This window comes from Nelusetta ayraudi, unplaced genomic scaffold (genome assembly GCF_046127955.1).
Source record: "Nelusetta ayraudi isolate G7.1 ecotype Tasmania unplaced genomic scaffold, CSIRO-AGI_Nayr_v1 ptg000015l, whole genome shotgun sequence".
NCBI lineage: Eukaryota > Metazoa > Chordata > Actinopteri > Tetraodontiformes > Monacanthidae > Nelusetta > Nelusetta ayraudi.
The window spans coordinates 2,548,655-2,573,808 of record NW_027466065.1 but is presented as its reverse complement, the minus strand read 5'-3'; the positions used below and the strand labels follow the sequence as shown (position 1 = coordinate 2,573,808).

The window sequence follows — 25,154 nt, the reverse complement described above, 5'->3', positions numbered from 1 at the left end:
GGTCTGGGAGCTGAGCTTCGTGTCCGAGTCGTCGGGGACGCTCTTGTTTCTTTCTCATCACTCGTGGCCTCCTGGTGCGCCGCCGTGTGGGCCGACCTCTCGCTTTTAACGCTGCGCCGCACAGGGAGTGTGCAGAGCAAGACGGGCCTTTGCGAGCGGCTTCACTTTTTCACAGACACGCACGCACGCACGCACACGCACACGCACACGCACGCACACGCACACGCACACGCACACGCACACCCTCTGCGTTTACCACTGACTGATGCGGGAAATTATGCAGGACGCTGAGTGCTCCCGCCGCGATGTGTCTCTCGCCGCCGTGCTCACTTTGTATCACCTGCTGTGCACTTTTATGCCGTTTTGATTGTGGCTTCGCTGTAATTAAAGTTTGCTTTATTTCGAAAAGGGGGCTTTTACCTGCACTAAAAACAGGCCGCCTGCCACTGGAGGGTCGGACAGATGTCTGAATAAGAAAGAAAGAAAAAAAAAAAAAGCAAACGTTTGGCTAAAAGGCAGAAAGTTGTGGTGGTCGTGGACGGTGTTGGCGAGTAATCTATTACTGAGTAATCCACTACTGTAATTCAATTACTTTTCTTTTTTTTTTTTTTTTTTAGTAACAGAGTAATGTAACGAGATTACTCTGGCAAAAATGGTAATTATATCATAGTTACTTTATCAAGTTATCGTTCCATTGCTTTTCTGAAACATTTTGCAAGCTAAAAATGTCTCGTTGTCCCGCAAAATGATGTCGCAGATTGACGACGACGCAACGTCATTGAGATGCCGAAACTAGCATGGTGGCGGCAAAGGAAAAAAAAACGACCGTTGCGTTTGATAGCTGGAAATACAAACATTATTTTGAGGTCATCTCGTCTACATGGAAGAATAATGCGGTTCGTTGTACGCTATGTGCCGGAAACAAGACATTCTCAAGCGTTACTTTATCTTTTTTTTAAACTAAAGTAATTAGTAATTGATCACTTATGAAACAAAGTAGTTTAAGAAGTAATTCGATTACTTTTTAAGGAGTAATCAGTCATCAGTAGTTGGATTACTTTTATGGAGTGATCCCAACAACACGGATCACGTAAGGGTTTCTTCTTCTTCTTCTTCTTCTTCTTCTTCTTCTTCTTCTTGGCAGCTAGATCCATCTCACCAGCTGGTCCTTTTATGACCGGGCCAATCGGCATCCTTCAAAGGGAAAAGGGGTGGGGCCACACAGCCAGGCTTCAGTCCTGACCAATGACAGGAAGCTGCGGCTCAAGCACGGTCGGTCGGTCGGTCGAATCAGAGCCGGACAACATTTCCTTGTGAAACTGAGACAAAATCAGCGAAAATACGCCCCCCCCCCCACACACCCACCCCCCGCTTTGTACTTCTGATTGGTTGGTTGGTCGCCACCGCCGGGCGAAACGCCGCGATGCGCCGTGAGACTGCAGCGGCGGCGCTCGCAGCGACAGGAAGCCTGAAGCTGTCATCGCGCTGCTCCAGCGGCAGGAAGAAGAGAAATGATTTTCATTTTGCTCTCAGGCTCCTTCCAGGACGTACGTGTACGCGAAACAGATCCTGTGGGTTCATCTTCCTGCTGCTCCGCCCACGTTCACCCAATTTGCCATCGATCCTAATTGTCCTTGAAAGGCCTCTTAAGAAAAAAAAAAAAAAAAAATCTGAAAAAATCCAAAACAAATGTTGCAGCCTGTTTCCCTGAGACGCGCAGATGCTTCCAGAGAACGATTTGGATTGAGGTCCCATTCCGAGCGCAGGCGAGACGGCGCCTACAGTAAGCGTGTGTGTGCGCGTGTGTGCGCGTGTGCGCGTGTGTGTGTGTGTAGTGCGTCAGGCCGTATTAGCGCTGTGACGGACAGGCTGCCTGTGCTCCGAGAGGCTCCATCCCCGTCTTAGTTCCACCAGTTTATTTGTCACGACTTGAAAAATCTGCTGCGCTAGTCTCTCCAGAAATAATTCTCTCCCTTTTCTCTCTGCCCTCCCTCCCTCCCTCCCTTCATCCCTCCCCCCCTCCCTTAAACTTCTGTCGTCGAGTCAGTCGTCCTCGGCAACATCTAAGCCGTCTGCGCCTGCACGGGACGACGTCTTACAGCTGTTTATCACTGATGTATGAAGATGAGAAGAGATTAGGAAAAAAAAAAGGGGGGATTCTTCTACTTCTTCTCATCCAACTTCCTTCACTTCCGCCTCGAGGTGCCGAGACACGTGACCGCCGCCGTCTCTACGTTGACCGTGCACGGCACACAGGAACTCTCCTTGAACTGTGGCCTGCATCGAAGAAAATGCTTTTTAGCTTTTTAGCCCGCAGGGAGTTTTGTAGCTGCAGCGCCACGTTTGTCCACTTGGGGGAAGATTTTTTTTTTTTTTTTTTTTTTACTGGTCCTCCTGAAGTCACACCATGGCCCGGATTGCTATGTTGTCACGTGACTCCCATTGTCTGTTTGTTTTTAGCATCGCAGTTTAGCAATTTAGCCGCTCAACACGTCAAGTACTGCACACCAGGCACCTTCTGCAACTGTGTCAATTGTACTCCACTGTGTCCACTGTATTCCACTGTGTGCCGCTTCCAGCCGATGCTTTTCACACACTCGACCCCCCCCCCCACCCCCCCCCCCTCTCCACAAAGCCTTCCGGCTTCGATTAGCCAAGAGCGCGGCCGCGCTGCTAATCACCACCACCGCAGTTGGGCTGCGGGACGTTCGTCTACTTCAGGTTAGATTGTCATGGTGCTGAAGGGTGACCCCGAAATTTTCCGCCTGGCATTTGGCTGCTGGACACTTTTCGCACCTTTAATGCTGCCACTGCCGCCGCCGCAGGATGGACGGCCACTTTCATGAAAAAAAAAAGAAAAAAAAGAAAAAAAAAAAGGTGTCATCCCTGGAGAAGCAAGTGTGGTGTGCAGCTCAGACGTGTTTGTTCACTCTTCACACGTGTCTCGCTCTCCATTTACCGCTGAGTGATGGCTAAAATTATGCGCTAAGCTGAGTTTTTTCCCATTTTTTTTTTTTTACCCTCTGTCACTCCATCACGCAGATTTATTCTTCTTCTTCTTCTTATTCTTCTTCTTGTTCTTTTTCCATGTCCCCCCCCCCCAGACACCTGCTGTGCTCTCTCAGGCTGTTTGATTAAAGTCGGGAGCAGTGCGGATCCTGGGAGAGGCAGCACGCAGCGCCGTTCCAGTCGCGAACAGAGACGCTTTAATTATGCACGCTTCCTTGTCACGCTAGAGATTTTTTGGCGGACGGCCGTCATTATTTTGGAGTTAAAGTCGGCTTTGCTGTGATTAGACGACATCTCTGAGGCGATGGGTCACCCCCCCCCCCCCCCACGCGTTTATTTTTTAATGTCTGGCAGCCGTCTGATTTCAATTTCTATGAGTTGTTTTTCTTTTTTCTTTCTTTTTTTTTTTTAATTCAAAACCTCATTCAAGGCACTCATTCACAAGCCCCACATCGCCAGCACTGTCAGAGCGGTTATTTCTGAACTTTGGTCGACTCCAGCTGTGCTAGCGTTGAAAATGACCCTGGGACGATGCAGATTCCAATGTTTTAGCCCCGTGTTTGTAGCCACCTGCTAAAAGTGACGCTTTGCTGGACCTCCCACGTGTTTAGAGGGGCACAGAAACAAGGCGGAGTCTCCTGCCAGCCGGGGGGCGTGGTCACTAAATTAGGTGTTAGGTGGTAGACTTTTTTGTGACATCACAAAGGGCTGATTACGAATGAAAAGTGGAGCAAGCAGAAGGAGTGAAAATCTGTGATTATGATGTTGATGATGATGATGATGGTGAGGTTGATGGTGAGGTTGATGGTGATGGTGGTGATGGTAGTGGATGATGATGATGATGATGGTGATGGTGAGGTTGATGGTGATGGTGGTGATGGTGATGTAATGGATGATGTTGATGATGTTATTGATGATGGTGATAATTGATGATTATCGACGATGATGATGATGACGATGATGATGGTGATGATTGATGATTATCGATGATTATGATGATGATGATGGTGATGGTAGTGGATGATGATGTTAATGATGATGGTGATAATTGATGATTATCGACGATGATGATGATGATGGTGGTGATGGTAGTGGATGATGATGATGATGTTGATGATGAAAACCATTAATGATGAGTGATTGTTTATTGATGAGCGATGAAGATTGATTATTCATCGATTTTGATGATGATGTTGATGATGATGTCATCCAAGTCAACATAGGACCAAGGTCAGATCTGATTTGAGTTCTGGGATTAAAGGATTGTGTGTGTGTGTGTGTGTGTGTGTGTGTGTGTGTGTGTGTGTGTGTGTGTGTGTGTGTGTGTGTGTGTGGTGGTGGGGGAGAGGGGGCAGTGCCATCCATGTCATGTGAGATTTGCAGCCCCCCTGTGGTCACATGTCTGACGGCTTCTCCTGGCAGCAGCCCTGGCGGCATAATTATACCCCAGTCGAGTGTGAAAGTCAGTTTTTCTTTTTTTCTTTTTTTAACTACATGAAGTCAATCATGCTTTAACCAAATTGCCTCATTTTTCCCTACAGCGACTTATGGAATCAAACTGTTTCTTTTTCTTTTAAGCAAGTTTGATTGCAGGTGTTGTTTTGAAGAGTCACGTATACAGTATGAATGTGAGTCATGACTGCACATGTGAAAACAGGACGTTCGCTGGTGAATCTTGGAGTTTGATGTTGTGGAGTGGAGGATTGATTAATTTTTTTCCCCCTTCAGAATAACGTCGTCGACGCTTGAAAAACAGCCTTGTGTTTCCGTCAGTTTGTTTTATTCTTTTTTTATTTCCATTGGAAAAAAAGGTGCGACGAGATGAAATCGAAAAAAGAGACTGAAGTCGAGCGGTGAAGCACCTCTCAGCTGCTGAGGAAAAGCGGCCGTCGCTCGCTTTGAAACGGCTGCTGGAGAGGCAGATGCCGCATCCAAAACGCCGCGTTAAAGCGAAAGAACGCTCGGTGATTCTCAGCGGCCGTCGTTAAATATCACCGTCACATCGCGGCTCCACTTTAATCTCCCGGCGGTGAGCGAAGCCCTGAGAATCGAGCCAAAGGGCAACTGCAGCCTCATATCCATGTGCCGTTTTAAAGCTCATAATTAGTCCCTGTGCAATAACGGCGCCGCGCACACGGCCGCGTCCCATTATCCAGCTGGGCAACAGAAGCAGCGGCGGCTAATTAAAGCCTTAATTAGCCGCCGTTTCAACGCCTTTAGAACGTCAGGAGGATTCGCGGCATCGGCGTCCTGACGCATCATAAAACAAGCGGCGGCGCCGTCAGTGTGGGGAAACCTGCCGCTCGTCTTCCCAGGAAAATGGAAAAAAAAAAAAAAAAGCAAAAAGTGCATGTGTGTGCATCATTAATACCCACAGCGTTTCATTAGCATTTTTATTTAGATTCTAGGCGGGAAACTTATGCATTTTAATGGCCTAGTTGTTCTCGCTGTTGAAGAAGTCCACCTTGTCCCTCCTCTCCCGGCGTCAGATGGCCGCAATTTTCATTTGAAAGAGAGAAAAAGGAAAAAAAAAAAAGGAAAAAAGAAAGGCATCAAAGGGTGCGTGGTTGTTGTTTTCTCATCTGACGGGCGTCCTGGAAATGAGAATGAAAGATTTTCAGCTCCTCAAAAACCAGCATTCACCTCCGTTTGTCCGTCCCTCAGGGCCCCGTGTGGCTCTCAGATGCCGACGCGAGTCATTTGTGTGTGTGTTTTTTTTTGTCTGTGTTGCGTCTTTTTTCCGTGTTTAAAAAGGAGAGAAAAATGTCCGTCCGCCTCGTTCCGACACTGAGGACGAGGCAGATGAAAATGTGCGAGCCGCTTCCTCCTCCATTTGCACGATAATCTCACACCGGTTGAAGGCGGGAGCCTGTTCAAACACGGCCGCCGCAGCGGGGAGGGCGACCCGAGAGCCGCACGGCGTGGGGGGGGTGGTGGAAGATCACGGCAAAGAGGGCTCCCGGTGTTGTTGCGCTTGGGAAGAATTCCTCCGAGTAAACAGAAAAGGGAAAGAAATAAAAAGCAGGATTTACCACTCAAACAACCGTGTTTGGCACCGAGTGCTCAGACTTCTGCGCAAATCCTGCATTTACATTGCTAATCCGCATGCGGGGGGCGTGTGTGAGGCTTGCAGCTCGGCCGGTCATGTGATTTCACGAATGTCCGTCGTCGGATCCTCCGGCCTCTGATGTTTGTTTTCTGGCCGTTGGTGTTTGTGTTGCAGGGAAATGTGTCGGTGATCTGCAAATATTAGGCTAGTCGCTGATTAGCTCGGCCTAGCTTTGCTTAGCTTAGTTTAGCTTAGCTTGGCAAACAGACGGTGCGAGGTTGCCTTATACGGCTCTGTTGAATTCTCGAGTAAGCGAGATATTCACTGTGTCCACACAGCCGCTGATTGGCAGCCAAACTCTGGCCTTCAGGAGAAACAGCAAAGCGGAATTAACAAAGTCCATCATTCACTTCTGTGAACCAACCCTCCTCTTCCAGGTCAGTGGCCGCACCCCCAGCCAACTTGTAAAAAGGTAGAACGGGGTCTCAGTCCCGTCGGGAGGCAGTAAACAGAGGGCTAACTGTGCCGCTTCTACATGCCTGGAAAGATCTTATTGAGGAAGTCTTTCCACCGCGTGGCCAGACTTCCATACGGCGTCATGTCGTACTCTCCCGACTCACTCGCAGCGCAGGGAAAGTGCTCACGATGTCCCGAGGTCTAGATGTCCTTCAAATGAAGGAGGAGGATGTCCTGAACTTCCCATTTGGGAGGCACCAACTTGGACTTCCAGATGGATCAGTACCAGTGTACAAGAGGAAAGGTGAGGGCATTTACATCATCAACTTAAAGAAGACATCTTATCTGCTCTCCCGATGTCCGAGGCTAACAGATAAACTACTTGCGGGGAAATCACTTGATTTAAAAATAGTTTTTTCTCGTTGAAGTTTATTATCTGAGGCTGATGATTCAATTTTCCTCATGAGATTCTAGAATGTGTTTTTTGCCCGAGGTCATTTTTTTCATTCCCTTTTTGTTGCTGTTGTTGTTGTTGTTGTTGTTGTTGCTGCTTCTCTTCTGTGGCAGAAGAAACTCTAATTTTGACAGCATTCGACACAAAGTCTTTGTGATTTTTTTTCATCCTTTTTAAGCTGCTCTGCAGGACTTCAGTCCATCCAAACTTTTGCAACATTCGTTCTTGTTTTTTTGTTTTTTGGAACGTCTCAATGACTGAGAGTCTCCAAGTTGGCAACAGATAAAAAAACAAAACAACCCTTCTTCATCATCAAGCTTTTCCCTCAGATCTGTTTTTCACCCTTGTCTGTCCTTCTGTCTTCATCCACATTCCTGTTTTATTTCCTCCCTAACAACTTTAACGTCCAACCTGTTTTTTTATTTTTATTTTAAATCTTCTATTTTTCACCTGCAGCAGCTTGTCAGCTGCGCGTGTAGGAGGCGTCCAAAAAAAAAAAGAAAAAAAAAAGTGTGGACGCAGGATTGGCCGTTCACGACGAGTCTTGTTTGTCTGACGGATGAGGGGAGAAAAAAAAATGTGTCATCTTTTATTTTCTCAGCCCAAGTCTCTCCGTCCTTCTGGTTTCAAAGGTCCGACATCAGTCCTTCACTCATGGAAGAAGAAGTAAGGAAAAAAAGAAGATAATTCTATGAAAAAAAAAAACATAAAAAAATGCACCTATCTTCATTTATTCAGCTAATTGGATTGTGAGACGAGAGATAAGTGATCTGAACAGCGTGTGATGTTTATCGCATTTTATCATCCGTTTATGTGACAAAAAAAAAAAAGGCAACAGCCACATGAATGAATATTCGATTATTTCTGACTCGCTAATTATTGTCTTTTTCTTGTTTTTGTCTTGTTTTCAATGGATTATGAATCTTTCCGCGTCTCGTGCGGAAACACTCCTCGGGCAAAATCCAACTCTGTTGGGATTATCTGACGGCAGGAAGCGGGGAAAAGCAATTTTTGAGATATGAGAGATTCTTTTTTTCCATCGCGGCGACACCGGGGCGAGAGTCCGAGGACTGACCTCCCTCAGCGCCTTCCGATCGCCCCCTGTGATCCTGACGATTAAACTCGCGCCCACGGTGCCGGAAGTGCCCCCCGCGAAAATCCTCTCTCCATCCTTCTGCAGAAATGTTCTAATTTCAAGGAGTCCGTTTTAGCCAGAAGGCTGTAAACACAGGGCAAATTTAGAGTGCTGGGCTCTTTCCAGTGCGGATGGATGGATTTCTTTTTGACCATATAGGCTTCTTTTAATCTCTTCAGAATATTCATTGGCTCATTTGCATGTGTTGCAGCTCTGCCTGTGTGTGTCTTGACGGCATGACTTGCGAAAAAGAAAAAAAAAAAATGTCTGTGTGTGCAGAATACAGGCGAGAAAAGTGCAAACGCTCAGCCTGTAAACTTCACGTCTTTGCACTTTTCAAGCGGGAGCTTCACTCCTCTGCATACCAACCGTGGCAAGATACCAGAGATCTTTTGCATTTCTTTTCTTTTCTTCCGAGCCGGTTGCTTCTTGTAGTTGAGAGATTTTCCTTTTTTTAATTAAAAACAATAAACTCCTGTCAAAGGAAAAAATTCTCAGACGCTTGTGGACGATGACAGCTGGCACAACCTCGGGGCAGCTTTAATTAACCTCCACAAAAACAGAGCGAGAAGACAGAATGCCCCCCCCCCCCCTCCCCCACCCCCGCCTCCGCTGCTTTATCCCCCCGCCTTCCTCCTAAACTGACATTTCAGATTTGAGGATCAGATGAAAAAAGAATCTCAGCGGAGCTTAAAATCATAAAGTTCCAAGTCTTTTGTTCCAAATCTCATTCATCCAGCATAAAAAAAGTAAAAAAATAAAAAATAAATAAAAAACAGACTATCCGGCTTAACTGGCCGCGTGTCAAAACATCCTCATCAGTTGGCTGTGATGAGACCTCCAGACTGTGATCTGGTTGTGTCTGCTGTTGATTGATTCTCTAAGGTGTGTGTGTGTGTGTGTGTGTGTGTGTGTGTGTGTGTGTGTGTGTGTGACCCAACCATTGAAACTTGTTTGGGTGTTTGTTGGTGCGTTCAGGGGCAATGACTGGAGACGAGATCCTGCTGAAGTTTCTTTCTCCTGGCTGTGTGTGTGTGTGTGTGTGTGTGTGTGTGTGTGTGTGTGTGTGTGTGTGTGTGTGTGTGTGTGTGTGCAGTGATTACACCACCCTCCCCATCAAGACGGTGCTGGCCACTTTAATTTGAAATCATAAATATTAAACATGAATATTTATGATGTAATAAATATGATAATTAGCGGCGGCGTCGTGTGTGCGCACGCGTGACTTTCCACGAGGCCTTTAAATGCGCATTTTGAAGAACATTCCATGAGAAAATCTTCATAAAAAGGCAATTTAAAGAAAAAGCAACTTTCTGTAATTGGCCAAAAAAAGTTTGTACGCTGGCCCGAGGTGTTTTTGTTTCCCGTCTCTTTGGAATCAGAGATAATTGAGTGCAAAGAGCTTCCACGATCAAACTGTGATGCAGATGACGTGATAGCAGCGTTCCTGCTGGCCAATATAGGAATAATTCATTGATAGGAATAGATAATGGCGACTTCTCTCCACACTTTGCCTCTCTGCTACTTCCTGTTGCCCCGCAGCGCCCCCCCGCCCCCCGTGTGACCACCGGGTTCCGCGCAGCCTCATCTATTGGCTCTCAATCACCTCATAGGCTCACATTTTTCTCTCGGAACTTTGCCTGACGCCGATGTTTTCTCTGCCTCTGTCGGCCCCGCCAGTTGCGGGCAAAGTTGAAATTTTGGCAGGTTTCGTCGACTGGCTGCAGACGGTGACAGTGATTGATCTGCAGTGGATAAGTGTGTGTTAGGTGCGTGTGTGTGTGTGTGACAGAGAGAGAGAGAGAGAGAGAGAGAGAGAGAGAGGAAGAGAGAGAGAGAGAGAGAGAGAGCCAAATCGTTCTGGCTGGCGGCTCCGTCGGTGCGTCACATCTGTGTCTCTCTGTCTGTCTGCGTCACCTGACGGCTGCCAAACTTTTCAAGGTCACCCGCCTTCTGCAAAAGTTTCCGCTGCGCCGAGCCCAAGTCCAGAAGTGACGCCGCGTCAGGCGCCATCAAGGTGACTGAAACATGAAATGGGGGCGTTGTGGCAAATTAGCATACATCAAGCTGCAGTTTCCCCCTATCTGAAGAAGGAGGATGAGGAGGGAGAAGGAAGAAGAGGAAGAAGAAGGAGAAGAAGAAGAGGAGGAGGACACTTAAACAAATTGTGTCCCGCCCCCCCCCTCTTCCTGTCATCTTGAACAAACAGCCCTCACACAGAGCAGCCGCACCGCTGCTATAATCCACTTGGTATTTGCAGAGTCTTCGCCTGTTTAAAATACTCCCACAGCTCGACGGTGACGTGGGGAGACCATTACAGCTGCAGCTCAGCCGCTCCAGTGGCCTCGGCACTCTCGGCTGTTGGATGGCGGCGGCGGCGGCGGCCGTCGGCTTTGGGGGGAAAAGCGTTTGGCTATTGAGATTTTTGCAGACAAAGTCAGAAAATGTCACAGCAGTAAATCTCCTTTTGTTAAATCAGATTCTGAAGAGGCTTCAACCACCCGGTCCCTGCAACAGGAAGTGGTGCCGGAGTGAGTTTCCTGCAGTGAGACGCAAAAATATTCCCTCTCACTTTGCAGCGGCTCTTTAATCAACGCTGTGCCGCCGTGGCCAGTGTGTTTTGCGTTGCTGCCTTGCGGCTGAAGACGGTCGAGGTCTGCGACACTCGGTGACCCGCCCGCCCCACCCCGACCGGCCCCGGTTCTGCTCCGCTGAAGCTTTTTCTTCCTGGTGGCTGAGCAGCTGGCAGCTTCCTGGACTGTGAATAGAATCGGTGTTAAGTCAGACAGAGACTTTTGACGGGAAATTGATTTTTGAAAAAAAAAAAAAAAAAAATCTGCAGTCTTGAGCTCCGGCAGCTGTGAAAGGTGGTCATTGGCCATTGGTGGCCATTTACAGTCCCCCTTCGAAATGCTGCTTGCCACCATGCCACTTTTTTTTCTCTCTCTCTCTCTCTTTTTGCCTCCTTTGCCTGAAGTTGAGAAATACTGTAGAAATCTCAAAGCGGTCATTTTTTTTTTTCCTGTTCGTTTGGTCGTTTGTTTGTTTCTGGTGCAGCTCCAAGAAGCTTAGTTGGTGGTGTTACACTGGGCTGCCTCCCTAATCCTGCTGCTGCTGCCTCCCACTGGACCTCCAGCCTCTGCAGCCCGAGAGGAGTCACGCTCCTAATTGTGTTGTGTTGTACTTTTTTTTCCTTTCCTTTTTTGCGGCGGTTGTCCGAGCAGAGAGGCAGTTTGTATTTGTGTTTATTTTTCCCCATCTCTCTTTGATCAGGCAGCGTGAGATTATTCGCCCTCAGGAGAAGCAGAATGTTGCTCCGTACAGAACTTGATGTTGCAGCGCCCCCTGTGGGTGCTCCTTCTCTTCCTGCTCCTTGTTTTTGTCGGCTGGCCAGTCGATCCTCTCGTCGATACGCGTCAATCTCCACCTCCCCTCTACCGAGCTTGGCGCTAATGGTAGCGTAGCCTGCTAAAACGCAAGCCTAAATCCGTAATTTCCTGGGATATCAAGAGCGCCATCCTCGGGCTGCAATAGTTCGCACTCACCTCATCTCGTGTTCATGAAACACTGATGGTGCCGTTGCACCTGTTGTGTCCTGATTTTGCTGAGCAGAGCACCGGTGCTGCTGCGGACCTGCAGGCAGCTGGTTTGTTTTGGTCTCCTGGCACCTCTGCTTTCTCCCCAGATCTTTATGAATGTCTGTATCTTCCTGCAGGGAGTGAAGTTCCATAATGAAGACGACGCCCATGAAGCTAATTAATAGACATTTAATTTGAAAGGCACACAACAACCGAGGCTTCTTTTTTTTATTTATTTTTTTTATTAAAGGAAAAAAAAAAAGAGAGGAAGAAGCCTCTGCGTTTTGATGTAAACAATGCAGCTTCCTGAAAAGTTAATGACTTTTCTGAAATGTTCTCTGGCCCCCGGAACGATTCCTGCCAGGCTCTGTGCCGAGGGCCAAACCTTAATGGAGTCGGCAGGGTGTTTTGCTTGCGGACGGAGGCGAACCGGCGGGGCCGAGCCAGGTGAACTTAATTGTTATCTTTCCTCCAGCGAGAGGGTAAACAAAATGTAAAAACATCCACCTGAATTCCGAAAGAGGAACGCGGCCTTGGCTGGTTGAGTGCCGTGCTGAAACTCGCTCGATAAAAATGCCACCGTGTGGGCAAAGAAAAAAAAAGAAAAGCAGAAAGAACAGAAATGGGTTTGAGTGACTGACTGTTTGTTATCCAGTTTGCATCGGCGGTGAATTCCTGTGAGTCCCACTTAAGTCTTCAAAAAAGAGAAAGTGAAGGCAGAGCGTCTGCTGCCAATTAAGGACAGTGAGTCCCACGCGCACCTAATTAATCTCCCAGCACACAGCCGGCCGGCCGGCCGACCGGCCGCCCTGCTGGACCTAAGCTGTGCCGCCGCCGCCGCCTCTCCCACCACAAACACTCCCATCCTCCCGCCGGGGTCGTGGTGGTGGATTGTGGGTTTGTCCCCCAGATTACGTCTTCCTTTCAGGTGCGGTTGATCACCTGCGAGGGTTCTCCTGGTCTGCAGATCCTCCACCGGCGTCGCTCCAACAGCGCTTCTTATTAGCCACGCAGCCTCGGAGTGACATGTGAGATTTCCCTGAAGAGGAATCGCTGAGGCTGAAATCCCTCACCCCCCCCCCCCCCCCCCAAACACACACACATCGCTTCTGGAAGCTTTCTAAGTGTCTTTTAAAGCTTTTAATGTTCATTCAAGCGCCTCGTCTTCCTTCCTGCTCCTCGATTGTCATCCACTCATTGTCACTTTCACGTCCGGGGAGGCGACAATGGAAATGGGGTCGTCGCAAAAGTGTGTGTGAAGTCTGTATCAGGGATGGTACAGATGGAAAGCCTGCCGCCAATTCCTCTTTACCATATCTGTCATGTTGAAAAGCTTTTTTTTTTTTATTTTTATCTTGGTTAAAAGAAAGTGGATAATAGAACGTTGCCTCCCCCCCCCCCCTCCCCCCCCCACACTCTTTTCTGAGAGTGTGACTTTCCTCAAAATACTCAGCTCCATTTCTATTCGTCTGGGTCCGAGGGCAGGAAGTGACGAGCCACACAGGAAGAAACCCGACGGCCGGGCTACCTCTGCCGCTAAAGGGACTAGCATGGCGGCGGCTTCGGCACATCTTTCATGGGACCTGGATGGTGTTCACGCAAAGAGAAGAAAACAGAAAAATGGCCCCTGAAGCCAACACTGTTTTCACTTCATTACCAGCCGGCTTCAGCAGTTATCAACCGTGGCTCATAGCACCGCCTGTACTGACGGCGAACAATAAAGCTATAACGAGGCAGGCGTTGCTCAGCCATATTTCTTTGCTGCAGCAACAACGCTGCACATGCAGTGCCGTGACTCCAATGCTCTTTAGTGTTTGCATGAAGGCACCTGCCACCGATTATCAGTATGTTTCATTTCTACTTTTGCGTCGCTAGCGCAGAATCCTTGAATCCCCCCTGAAGGAGGAGACGTGTGACAATCGAGGTCCTACCAGATCTGTTCAAACGCGCTGCAGGCGGGGGTGGCGGTGACGGGGGGGGCGGATCACGGGGGGGGGGCCCGGACTCGCCTCCCACCCGCCCGACTGAGGGTTCGTTAGTCATACAACTGTCTTTGTTGCCACAATCTGCTGTTAGAACGAGCAACACTGTTGCAACCCAGTGCAAGACTGTGGGACATGTGGCCGTCCCCGCCGGCTGCGTGTTATTTTTTGATGACCTCTGCAGTGCTCGGCTTAGTTAACTGGGCACCGCTGCCCCCTGCAGGAAGCCGAGGCGGCGGCATTTTCTTAGCGCAAGAAGAAGCCAAAGTCGGCGCAGGGCTAAAGCTTTAATTCATGAATTTATGTATTTTGTTTTTGGAGGTTCCTGTAGTTTCGGCTGCACTGTGCACCTGTGAGAGGATAAAAATACTGCAGTCTTTATTTTCTATATTTATTTCCTATCAGTTTGTCCCGGCCGGCAGTCCTCAATCTGCGTCTCTAAGAAACAATTTTTATGCTAATGTGACATATCTTGCTCTTCATTTCCTGTTTTTTTTTGTTGTTTTTTTGCACCCGCTTCCCACACCAACAAATTACATTTCCCCACCCGCATCTGGAGTTTGATAGGAACGTTTCTTTCATGCGTATAATGAAGGTGAAACTTTCCGCTGAAACCAACGTCGTGTAGCCGCGTTAGCGAGACGTGCGCCCGCCGATCTCTGCTTGAGCTCGTGCGCCCGCCGCGTTGAAAGAATCCTCCCCACCGACAGAATGAATTAACTATACATGTCCACCGTGTGGCGCCCCGCACCGGGGCTGCCTACGCGGGCAACTGTCTCAGCCTTTGATTTTCCGCCGGTATTAGCCACGGGTTCTCTCCCGGCAGCTCGGCAGAAACCAGGAGGCGTCCCGATGGCCGGCAGAGTCTCCTGTTTGTTTGCCGAAATTGACGCTGCGCTGTGATCATTTCGACCTCAAAGCAAAACTTTTTGTCTCCCAAAAGTCCTCAACTGCGCAGCAGACAGACAAAAAAAACAACCCAAAAAACATTTTTATTGATTCTGGTTTGAATCAATAAAAAAAGTTGGTGTAATATCACGGCAGTCTGATGTTTTTCTGATGCTTTTTCGTTCAAATCGGAAACATTTTATTTATTTCTCAAAATCACAGAATTCAAATGCACTGAGATTTAAAGGCGGACGACGACAACAACAACAACAACAGCCGCGACAAGGCTGATATTTTTGGCAAAGTCGATAAAAAGATGCTGTTGTCTCTCTCTCATACTGCTCCATACCTCTTAGGGGCGAGCAAGTCATCATTCATTCATTCATCTTCCATACCCGCTTATTCCCGAGCTCAGGGTCACGGGGGTCTGCTGGAGCCTATCCCAGCTGTCTTAGGGCGAAGGCAGGGTGACACCCTGGACAAGTGGCCAGTTCATCGCAGGGCCACATAGACACAGACAACCATTCACACTCACGTGCACACCTACGGACAATTTAGAATGTTCAATTGACCTCACATGCATGTTTTTGGAGTGTGGGAGGAAGCCGGAGAACCCGGAGAGAACCCACGCAGACACAGGGAGAACATGCAAACTCCACACAGAAAGCTCCCAGGCCCGGAATCGAACCCACAACCTTCTTGCTGTGAGGCGGCAGCGCTAACCACTGCGCCGCCGTGTCGCCAACAAGTCATCAGTCAACAGTAAAAATATCCCCAAAAAATAAGACGCGCCCTTCAAACCATTTTCCCCCAAATAAAAATAAAAAAGACAGAACTGTGATGTGATTCAACCAAACGGCAGCTTTAGACAACAACTTTGACCAAAGAATCATTGACGACGCTTTCTGCACACTTCAATCTTCACAAATACAAGAAGCACTCAACAAAGAGCTTTTGTGCAGGATTGTTCGTTCGCCTCCGCGTCACCGCACGGAAAACTGTTGCGTGTGTACGTCGGCGTTTCGTGAAGAAAAATGTGTGTGTGTGTGTGTGTGTGTGTGTGTGTGCGTGTGTGTGTGTGTGTGTGCGCGCTCTCTCTCCCCTGCCAGCGGCGTGATGTGAATGCAAAAAAAGGGGTGCGTTTGTCTGCGGCGTTAAAGCTTTCTGACAGGTCGTTTAGGGAGAACACGGCGGCAGAGATTGCGCCGAGCCACGAAGTCCCTCCACCCCTCCACCCCCCCACCCCCTCCCCGCCCCACCCCCACCCCTGTTGTTTTTAATCCACGCTCTCGGAATGAGGCTGAAAAGAAGCTCTCTGGAATTTCACTCCGCGGACCCCTGCCGAGGAGGTCGCGCACGAGGCAGAATATAGTGTCGCCCTCCCAGCTGCAGGGGGCAGCACTTTGCTTTTTCCACACACAGAAACATTGCTTATCTTTCATATATGTCTCGGCTGCGAAGACGGACTGTGTTTTAGATTTGATCTTAAAGATTCGATCATTGGATCTCCAAAAGCGTCAGGAGGGTCGCTAAACAGCGGCGCGACTCTTTATTCCCTCCTTGTGCAGTCGGCTAAAAGCTCTGTGAAATATCGTGTGTCAAATTGGTTTTGGAGAGAGCGAGAGAAAAACTTGATTGTGTGGATAAAGAAACAGCAAGCAGGAACCCATCTCAGTCGTGTTGGCTGTGTGAGCGAACGCAAACGACGAAAGTGGGGGGGGGGGGAGCAGTATAACAAGCAGCATCTCCAGGCCTCTAGGGGGAGCTGTGGGCTTAAACCCAGAACAGATGAGAGAACCACCAACCGGAACGTTCTGCTTCTCACGTTCTTCTTGTCTCACGGGTGGGAGCACAGCACTCCCCCTGGAGTCCCGACGGATCGCTGCGTTGACTTGATATGCGTTTTCGTTTTTGCGTTTTCTTTTGTTTCAGCACATGCCGCACGTTTCCATTTTCAAAGCGTGCGTCTGAAGTTTCTCCAGGCCTCTAGGGGGAGCAGTGAGCTTCCATCACACATATGGAGCAGGTGAGGGACCAGCCAGTACCTCACACTTCTGATGCGCGTTTCTCTCGGGTAGGAGACACACTCCCCCTAGAGGCTTGGAGGACCTTCCGTTCTGCTGACTAAATAAGGACTTTACATTGCAAATGTTCCTCTATATGCAGAAAGTGTTTTTTTTTTTTTTAAGTTTTTCTTTTTAAACAGATTTGCGTATTTAAAATGATGTACAAAAAAAAAAAGTGAGGCTTTCTGAAGTTCATCCAGGCCTCTAGGGGGAGTGCTAAGCTTGCAACACACATATGGAGCAAGTTAAGGAACTTCTATTGCTTCTCATGTGGGAGGTCGACGCTGTCCCCAGAAGACTGGAGGACCTTGTTGACACGATTTCCCGATTTGTTTTCATATCTACAAAGAGAGTTTTAGTATATAAAGTGACTGTGGGGGAGTGCAGGCAGAGCTTGACACTATCTTGTTTCTTGTGGGCGAAGCCTGGCATACTCCCTGGGGCCCTGGACACACACAAAAAAAAATCCCACTAAGTCCACAATCAAAAGCTCTGATTTATTCACCATTTTTGCAGTGAGAAAAAAAAAAGCAAGCGTGGCCTTTATTCCAAAGCCTGGTGAAACAGAATTAGTTGACCCCAGCTCACGCACTCATTATCACCTTTTGTACCCGACTCCCAACCCTCCAGAGAGCGTCGTCACAGAAAAGGTCAGCGCCGTGCTGCTCTGCCGCAGAGGAGACGTCGCCAGCAAGAGGAACTCAAGGACAACAAAAACCCACAGTCTCAGCTTCCATTTCTGCTAACACTTCCCGATCCGGTCGCTGAGGTTCCAATTAGCATGTTGGGCAGAAGTTATGGAGCTCGGATCAGGGCACGTTGGCATGTTAAGTACGTTTAAAATTAGCCGTGTGCCCGAGGGATTGTTGTGATACGATTTTTTTCCTCTTTAGTGAAAGTGAGGAAGACGTTGATGAAACTGGGGGAAGGTGCGTGCGGCGTACCTACCGCGCACGGCTCGCAATCAAGTGTGCAGCGGGGGGGGTTGGGGGTTCTAATCAGAGGGGAAATTGGGGAGTCAAACGGGACGAGAATGAAAGAAGTGAAATGGAGCCGGCACCGCCGCTGTTAAAGTCTTTTGGGGAAGTTTTAATGAAACCCTGAAACACCTATATAAAAAAATAAATAAATAAAAAAAGGTGAGTTAGCGCTGAGGCCACTGCTGCTGTTGTTTCGGAGGCTGATCTGTATGTGCCGAGTGTTTTGGCGGCCCACAAACCCACCCACCCACTCACCCACTCGCCACGTTAGGGCCGCACCTCATTCACAGTCAGTTCACTTCAGCTCCACCGCGGTTGCTTTTCCATCAAGCATCGGCCGCCGTCACTTCATTTGTTTATGTGTCAGATCATCCGTCACTCTTATTGACTCCTGCACTTTTGATTTTAATGGAAATCCCCGGGAGGGGAGGGGGGGTGATGCGGGGGGGGGGGGGGGGGGGATAAAGTAAGGCGCCGCCTCGAGCGCCGACCAATCACAGTGTGGGAGAAATGCTTGCTGTGTGTGTGTGTGTGTGTGTGTGTGTGTGTGTGTGTGTGTGTGTGTGTGTGTGTGTGCGTGTCCTTGCATCCCAGCAGGTTAAAAGTTGATGTTTTCTGGAAGTTTTTCCAGGTCTGGAAGCCGCACTGGAAGGTGTCCAGTAGAGCTACGCTTACCGCAAAAATGTATCGTATAGATGAATATGGTAAAAATGTATGCGCAGTATGGTAAGCAGATATCTTGGCATATGGCGAGACCATACAGGATACTAAACACGTTGGCAATCCTCACGTTCATTTACTTCAGTGGAATGCAAACTAATTTTAAACGGCCTTTAATGTACCAAACTACTTCTTCTTCTTCTTCTTCTTCTTCTTCTTCTTCTTCACCTTCTTCTTCACCTTCTTCTTCCAGTCTGTAGTAGTAGTGGTTGTTCTGTTAATTTGGTGTGTGGTGGACTCTATGTACATGGTTTGACAGTTGACCTTCTGATGACACATGTAGTCATGTCGAATGTTGCACAGTAAAGATCGCAATTTGGTATGCATGAAAAAGAACGCCCACCACAGCATTAACGCCTGATTTAAATGTATCACAATAAGCAGGGAGCACATTCGCTGGCTGAATGCTAACGTAGGCCGCCAGTGTGAACGTTTGTCAGCGGTGTGAACGTACTAACCAGCTAGCACGTAGACGTCTTTGCTAGCACGCTGTTGTTTTTCTGACTGTTTAAATGTTTGTGACGTGCGTTCTGCTCCGTCGTCAGCAAGTTGTTTCGCTGAGGACGTGCGACAGGACTCGCAAACAGTTTTATATTCTCCAAGAGTCATGAACTACTACATTGGCAATTTTGGAATTGATCACGGTGCCATGAGGGATGTCAATGTGATTTCGTTAACGCCTCCTTGTCCCTGAAATGAAACAAGACGCCAGCGCTGCCATGGTGGTGTAGCTTGGAAATGAGAGTCCGCAGACTCAGGCTTTGAGGTCAGGCCAACTTGGCAGGCGGTTAACTATCAATCATGGCCCCTTTTTTATTTGCGTAAAATCCCAATTTAAAATGCAATTTATCAGAGACATTAACACTTGAACTCTGGCGGTTAGTGATCTGACAAAAAAAAAAAAAAATCATAAAAAATTTAAATGATCATCAATTTTTTATTTTTTTTGGCTGGTCAAAAAGTTCAGACATCTTTAATGCGAACGGGGGAAGCGCTCAGCCTGGAGACGTCGACCGGCGGCAGCACAATGGCAACACTGGCCCGACGCCAGACTTCAACATGCTCATTGTGTGTATAATTGCCCGACTCGGTGAAATACGCCAAAGCTCTACTCAAGCCCCGCCTCCACTCCCCCCCCCCCCAACAGACAAAATCTGGAATTGCCCTGCTGTACAATGAGGAGACCAACAATACCTACGACGTCTGCCTGAAATTGACCAGAGACGCTTTGACCATACAGAAGCTGGACGTGGTTTGCACAGGCGGCGCCGAAACCCAAGTAAATGTAAGTGCGCCAGAGGGCTCCAGACGCTCATCGGAATTCACGGCCCGTGACTCTCACAGTACCGTCTCAATGTCCAATGTCCAATATCTTTTTGCCACTAAGAAACTCCCGTCTTCTAAAGCACAGGACTGTTACACTGCGGAGACAGGCGAACGGCGGCCTGGGCTTGAGCATCAAAGTAAGCACATGTAAAAAAAATTCTATATATATATATATATATATATATATATATATATATATATATATATATTTAGAGTTCTGATGTCGGGGAGGAACAAAGTGAGATTTTTTTTTTTCCTGAGAGGAACGTCAAAGCGCTTCTTTTCCCTCTTTTCTGCCTTTCAGGGAGGTGCGGAGCACAGCGTTCCCGTGGTTATTTCCAAGATATTCAAGGACCAAGTGGGTAAGAGAGTTTTTAGAAAATGCCACTTTTTTAATTTGAATTTTGGACGGCAAGCAAAGCGTTCAAATGGCGAGCCGGAGCTGTTTAACATAGCTTAGCATGTGTGCTCAGCTTTCCCTCTGCTCCCGCTTTATTTTTAGAGACCGAGAAACTGAAAGATATGAAAAAACTTGTTTAAGGAAATACATTTTTCATATTTTGTGACACTGGGCGAGGACTTGAATCTAATGCGGACACGAGTTGAATGGTCCTACTACGCTAGGCTGAAATTGCCTTGATTCCGAATTCTGTTTGGCCGGAAGAGTGAAAATTCCTTCCAGCATTTTGGCAAAAATTTTTTATGCAAACTCTTAAATTCCGAAGCGTTCTTGAGCGTGTTGACGGTGGGCAGAGCGATGGAGGAGATTCATCCCCGGTGCCCTGTTGGCAACATCTGAGCCTCCCGTTTCTCTGTTTAAAGACTTTTTTCGGGCAATTTACATAAAATTACATCTCCACTTCTCGGGGACCCTATTTTTCCCCTCCTTTTCCGATTTTTTTCCATCCTCCGCTCCCCACGGAGATCGGCAAATCTTTGTGCAACTGAACTTTTATTGTTTCCTCTGGCGCCACGCGCGGTGCAAATGAGTTTATATCCTCATTAGCTTTGAATTTCATGCTTCTTGTGTTCTGTCCTCTGAGCCCGTAGGATGTTGCCAGAGATTAGCCGGACCTCGACGCAGACTGCCCCCCCCCCCCACCATATATCATAGCGCATGAAATGAGCAATTATATTTTTTTTTTATGTTTTCATTAACCTCTGACACTTGACGACTGACCCTCTTTGCAGCCGATCAGACGGGGAAGCTGTTCGTCGGGGACGCCGTGCTGCAGGTTGGTGGCTTATTTGCTCTGAGGGCGGGTGAGTGGAAGGGCAGGAGGTGGGGGGAGTCGAGGGAGGCGCCTCCTCTGCTATTGAGAGAGCGTGATTACACTCCCAAGGAGGGAGAAGTTTGTCGTGAATCGTCCACGTGATCCAAATCAAATGAGTCTCTCTTTGACGCACAGCGGATACGTGATATATCGGTCGGACATAATTGTTCCCGATCGCGGTGCGTCTTTTAAATCTAATGAAGCAGCAGACTGAGCAAAAAGGTCACGCTGCAAGTCAAAACTTTGTGTTGACGACAAACGTTGTCAAACAGAAATGAAACAAAATGCCGAGATTCATTTAATCCCCTCGGGGCTTAGAAGTTAGTTTGAAGACGCGTTCTGTTTATCCGGACAAAATCAAGCAAATCCGTCGGACTGCACAGCCAAAATTAACATTCGTATCCAGAGTCCAGATGGACGATATTAGGAATGGAAGTCCTCTCACCTTCAGCTGTGCGTCACTGCAGTTTTGCTCTCATTTGCGAGCGTTGGTTTCAACAGTAGCACTGCTGAATTTTGACACCTATTAAACACACTTCTTCTGTTGTGGTTCTCCATTTTTATTTGACTTACTAATCTGGAAGCGAGAGTTGGACTTTCAGACATTCCAGCTGTATCTTCAAGTTGCAGTGCAGTGCACCAGCACTGAGAAGTGTGGTCCCCGATTTAGCTGCCATTCTTCTTCTTCTTCTTCTTCTTCTTCTTCTTCTTCTTCTTCTTCTTCTTCTTCTTCTTCTTCTTCTTCTTCTTCTTCTTCTTCTTCTTCTTCTTCTTCTTCTTCTTCTTCTTCTTCTTCTTCTTCTTCTTCTTCTTCTTAAAGCATCTCTGCTGGACTTTATTTTTTTAGCGTTTTGAAGGCTGTCAATAGCACGCTATATTTTTGTGCACTGTACCCACTGAATCTTAAGTACTTGGTGCAAAAATATGCATTTGACAACACACCTCTTTCACATCTTTATTTTTTTTATTTTTTGCTCCTTCCTTTTGTTGTTGTCTCTTGGTGCAATGCTGTGATTGCTCCTTTGTCGTCGTTAATTCTAATTTTCTGCACGGTCACTTGCTTCTGCTATTGTGTTCTCGCATCACATCGTTTTTCTGTCTTTGTAGTCATTTCTTTTTCTTTTATTTACGCTGAATGAGCAGGAAGCGGCGAAGTCAGGCCTCTCTCTCTCTCTCTCTCTCTCTCTCTCTCTCTCTCTCTTTCTCTCTCACTGTTTTTGAATCTGGCCTCTCTTGTTTTCTCACCCGCTCATCATCCAGGTCAATGGCATCAACGTGGAGCCCTGCACTCATGAGGAAGTGGTGAGTACGAAATGCGAGTCATTTCCTCCTTTACAAAAGAAAACCCCACCAAGCCTCTTCATCCTCCTTATCCTCGTCCGTTTGTCACGCCAGACTCCTGCACAGCCGCCTACACACCTTCCTCCCCGGCATCCTCTCATTTACGCTGTGCACCTCCGAAACAGCTGTTCACTGTATTCACCTCCTGCGCCTCAAAGCACATAATGAGAGCTTTCTCTTGAGGAAGGAGAGCAAAAAGCAAAAAAAAGGGAGTTTTTTTTGCTTTTTTTTTTTCCCTGGCAGGTTGTCACTTCGGCAGATAATCAGGCAGAAGCAACGCGAGCCAGGGAAGGAGCTGCCGGCAGATGTTTCTTTTAATGGAGGCTAGGTGCAACGCTGCGCCATCAACATGATAATCAGGCATCTTATTTCCTCCAGCATTTTTTTTTTCCCCGTGTCGTGCAAAACTCACCGGTGTCTTCCAGTTGTAAAACGGGTCTTTGCTGCTTTTTGCTGCATTTTTCCTCAAAGTTGTGAATATAATGTGCCCCACGTGATGTCACAAGGGGAGCGGATTCCTCAGTGACAACCTGTGATAGGCATGTGAGCCACGCCCTCGGCTCCGCCCCCTGAGACCGACTCTTCCTGACGAGTGGCAGGACCAACAAAGCGTCGGTTTTGGCAGTAGGCTGTAAACAGAGGGCTAAATCTCCGCTGTTTTCCAGGTGATCCTTAGTAGATCTTTGGGATAATTGAACCTACAAGGCCGCTTCACGACAGGTGAACAGTTTGCCTGGCGAGTGAAGGGTCACGCGTCCACAGCTACAACGGTTTCGTGACCAGTATTGACTTTATTTGGGCATAAACAGATTTTTTTTTTTTAGATGGAGGCTGTCAGCAGAGGGCTAACTACACTGCTCTCTCTGGGGGTTTGCTGGGTGAGTATTCGGAGCCGGGGCCTTGTTTTATCCTGCCATCGCGGCTTCACACCCCCGTAGAAACCGGCGACCCGACAACGTTTGAGGACGTCTTTTTATATCAGTCAGGCATCGCGTAATGAGACGGTTGGAGGGTAATTAGTTTGTCAGCTGTCAGTCCGCCGCCGTCCAACCGCCGGAGAAACGTCTGCCCTCCAGTTCCGCTCAGGCTCAGGCTTTAACTCGATGCTTGCATATTCAAAACGTCTCCTCCTCGTCTTTCTTCCTCTCCTCTTCATGCTGCATTTTCTTTTACCCCGTCTGTATGTCTGTACGTCCTGACATGAATGCGACTCATTTCATTATGGAGATGAGGGTTTTATCTCACTGCATCTCTCGCTATCTATCTCCCATCACCCCCCCGCCCCCCACCCCCCTCCCCTCCTCTCTCAGGTTCACCTCTTGCGCACTGCAGGAGATGAGGTCACCATCACCGTTCGCTACCTACGAGAGGTTCCATCATTCCTCAAACTGCCTCTGGGTAAGAATCGCTCAGTTCGCCCGCATGCAAACAACTCACAAGGCTGCCAATAAAAGGAGAGTCAACCAAACCAGGGAGGAGACGTGTCAGAATGTTTTTTTTGGGGGGGGGAATTGAAATGTGAACGTGGCTCAGTAGGTGAGGATTCATTTCAGAATGTAATGGCAGAGTCGCCTTGCTCACCCAGCACCCGGAGCTGCAGTTCTGCGCCACTGTAGTTACCTTTGGCAGCTCAGAGAGGTAAAGTTGTTGGTGTTGAGCAGGTTAAAATCTTTTTTTTGAAAAAATGTGACGACGGGGAGCAACAAGTCGAGAACTCCTTTCTGTTTTTGTTTTTTGTTTTTCGCAGACAACAGCAAAAGTGTTCAGAGTGGAAAATGTTGGCAGTTGAGCAGCTACCCGACAAGTGTAGAAGCAGCTTCAGGAAAAAGAAAAAGCAGCGATTTTCAGACTCGTAGCAGTTTTATTACTGCAACCCACCACTGGGGGGCAGTAGAGCAGAATTGTGTTGGTAATTGCAATCCATTAATAATGTGCTAAGATTAAGACTAATGTCATGTACATTCTGAGATGGCAGCTTGACCCATTTCTCATTTTAATTCTACTTATGTCTACTACCGCAACCCACCACTAGGAGGAGCCAAAGGATACTAATATTTTAGTATTATAGTATTCTTCTCTCAAATTCTTAATTAACGACGTAAAATCACGAACGCTGGAAAACTGAATAATAGAAAATATATTTTTAAACTCTAGTTTGGTCCATTACTTTTACTTCACCATCAGGGGGCAGTAGAGGCAGTAGACGCTGTCGCCATGTCGAGATAATTATCCGTCGCTCACAAACTCGCCGGTGCGACTGTCACTGTTTCTGCCAGTGTGTGTTTGGTAGTTTTGTTTTGCCCAGCGTGATTTTTGTGAACAGGATTTTCTCCAACTGAGCACTTTTCTCTCTTCCTCCTCTTGCTCCTCCTCCTTGCCTCAGGTTCCCCCGGCCCGCCCTCCGACCACAGCCGAGTGTCCTCGCCACTCTTTGACAGCGGCTTGCATTTAAATGGAAACGGCAACAGCACAGTAAGGAACGTCGCGCCGCTACCGTCGCTGCCGTTTTGCTGGGAGTTGGTGAGATGTGTGATGTTGCGGGGGCGGGCGGGAGGCAAAAAAAAAAACAAACAAAACGCATCCCGAAGGCTGAAGGAGTTTCAGCGCAGACACATCCATCCAGCCGGATCTGAGCGCTTTGTTCTGCTCGCGCTAGTACTCGCCGGTGACTTCAGTGCACATTTGCCCGGCAGGAAGACAAACACGGCTGCTGCGCCTCCGTGTCTCACGCTGCCGTGACCTCGTGCCGCCCGTGGCCAGAGGCCTCTCCGAGCGGGGCGGGGGGCGAGTCACAGGCGGCAAACCGGCAGCAGTTGGAAAAGCTGCTGGAGCGGGAAAATGACCGGGACCAGTGGGAAAGTGACCGGAACCGGTGGGAATGTGACTGGGACCGGTG

At 48.1% G+C, this 25,154-nt stretch overlaps 1 protein-coding gene across 3 annotated transcripts in view; it reads left to right on the top strand.

Moving 5' to 3' along the window:
• Positions 1-25,154, top strand: part of sntg2 (syntrophin, gamma 2) — a 64,251-nt gene that overhangs the window by 9,381 nt on the left and 29,716 nt on the right. For 2 of the 3 annotated variants that reach the window (XR_012926416.1, XM_076023443.1), the window contains exons 4-10: positions 19,465-19,602; positions 19,724-19,780; positions 19,948-20,005; positions 20,835-20,878; positions 22,178-22,219; positions 23,569-23,656; positions 24,642-24,730. Coding sequence is in view for 2 of the 3 variants with exons in the window: in XM_076023443.1 (XP_075879558.1) it covers positions 19,465-19,602; positions 19,724-19,780; positions 19,948-20,005; positions 20,835-20,878; positions 22,178-22,219; positions 23,569-23,656; positions 24,642-24,730 (516 nt within the window). In the remaining variant the exon portion in view is untranslated. Of the gene's footprint in view, positions 1-19,464; positions 19,603-19,723; positions 19,781-19,947; positions 20,006-20,834; positions 20,879-22,177; positions 22,220-23,568; positions 23,657-24,641; positions 24,731-25,154 lie in introns of those variants that run through there. The other variant, XM_076023444.1, reaches the window with a different exon arrangement.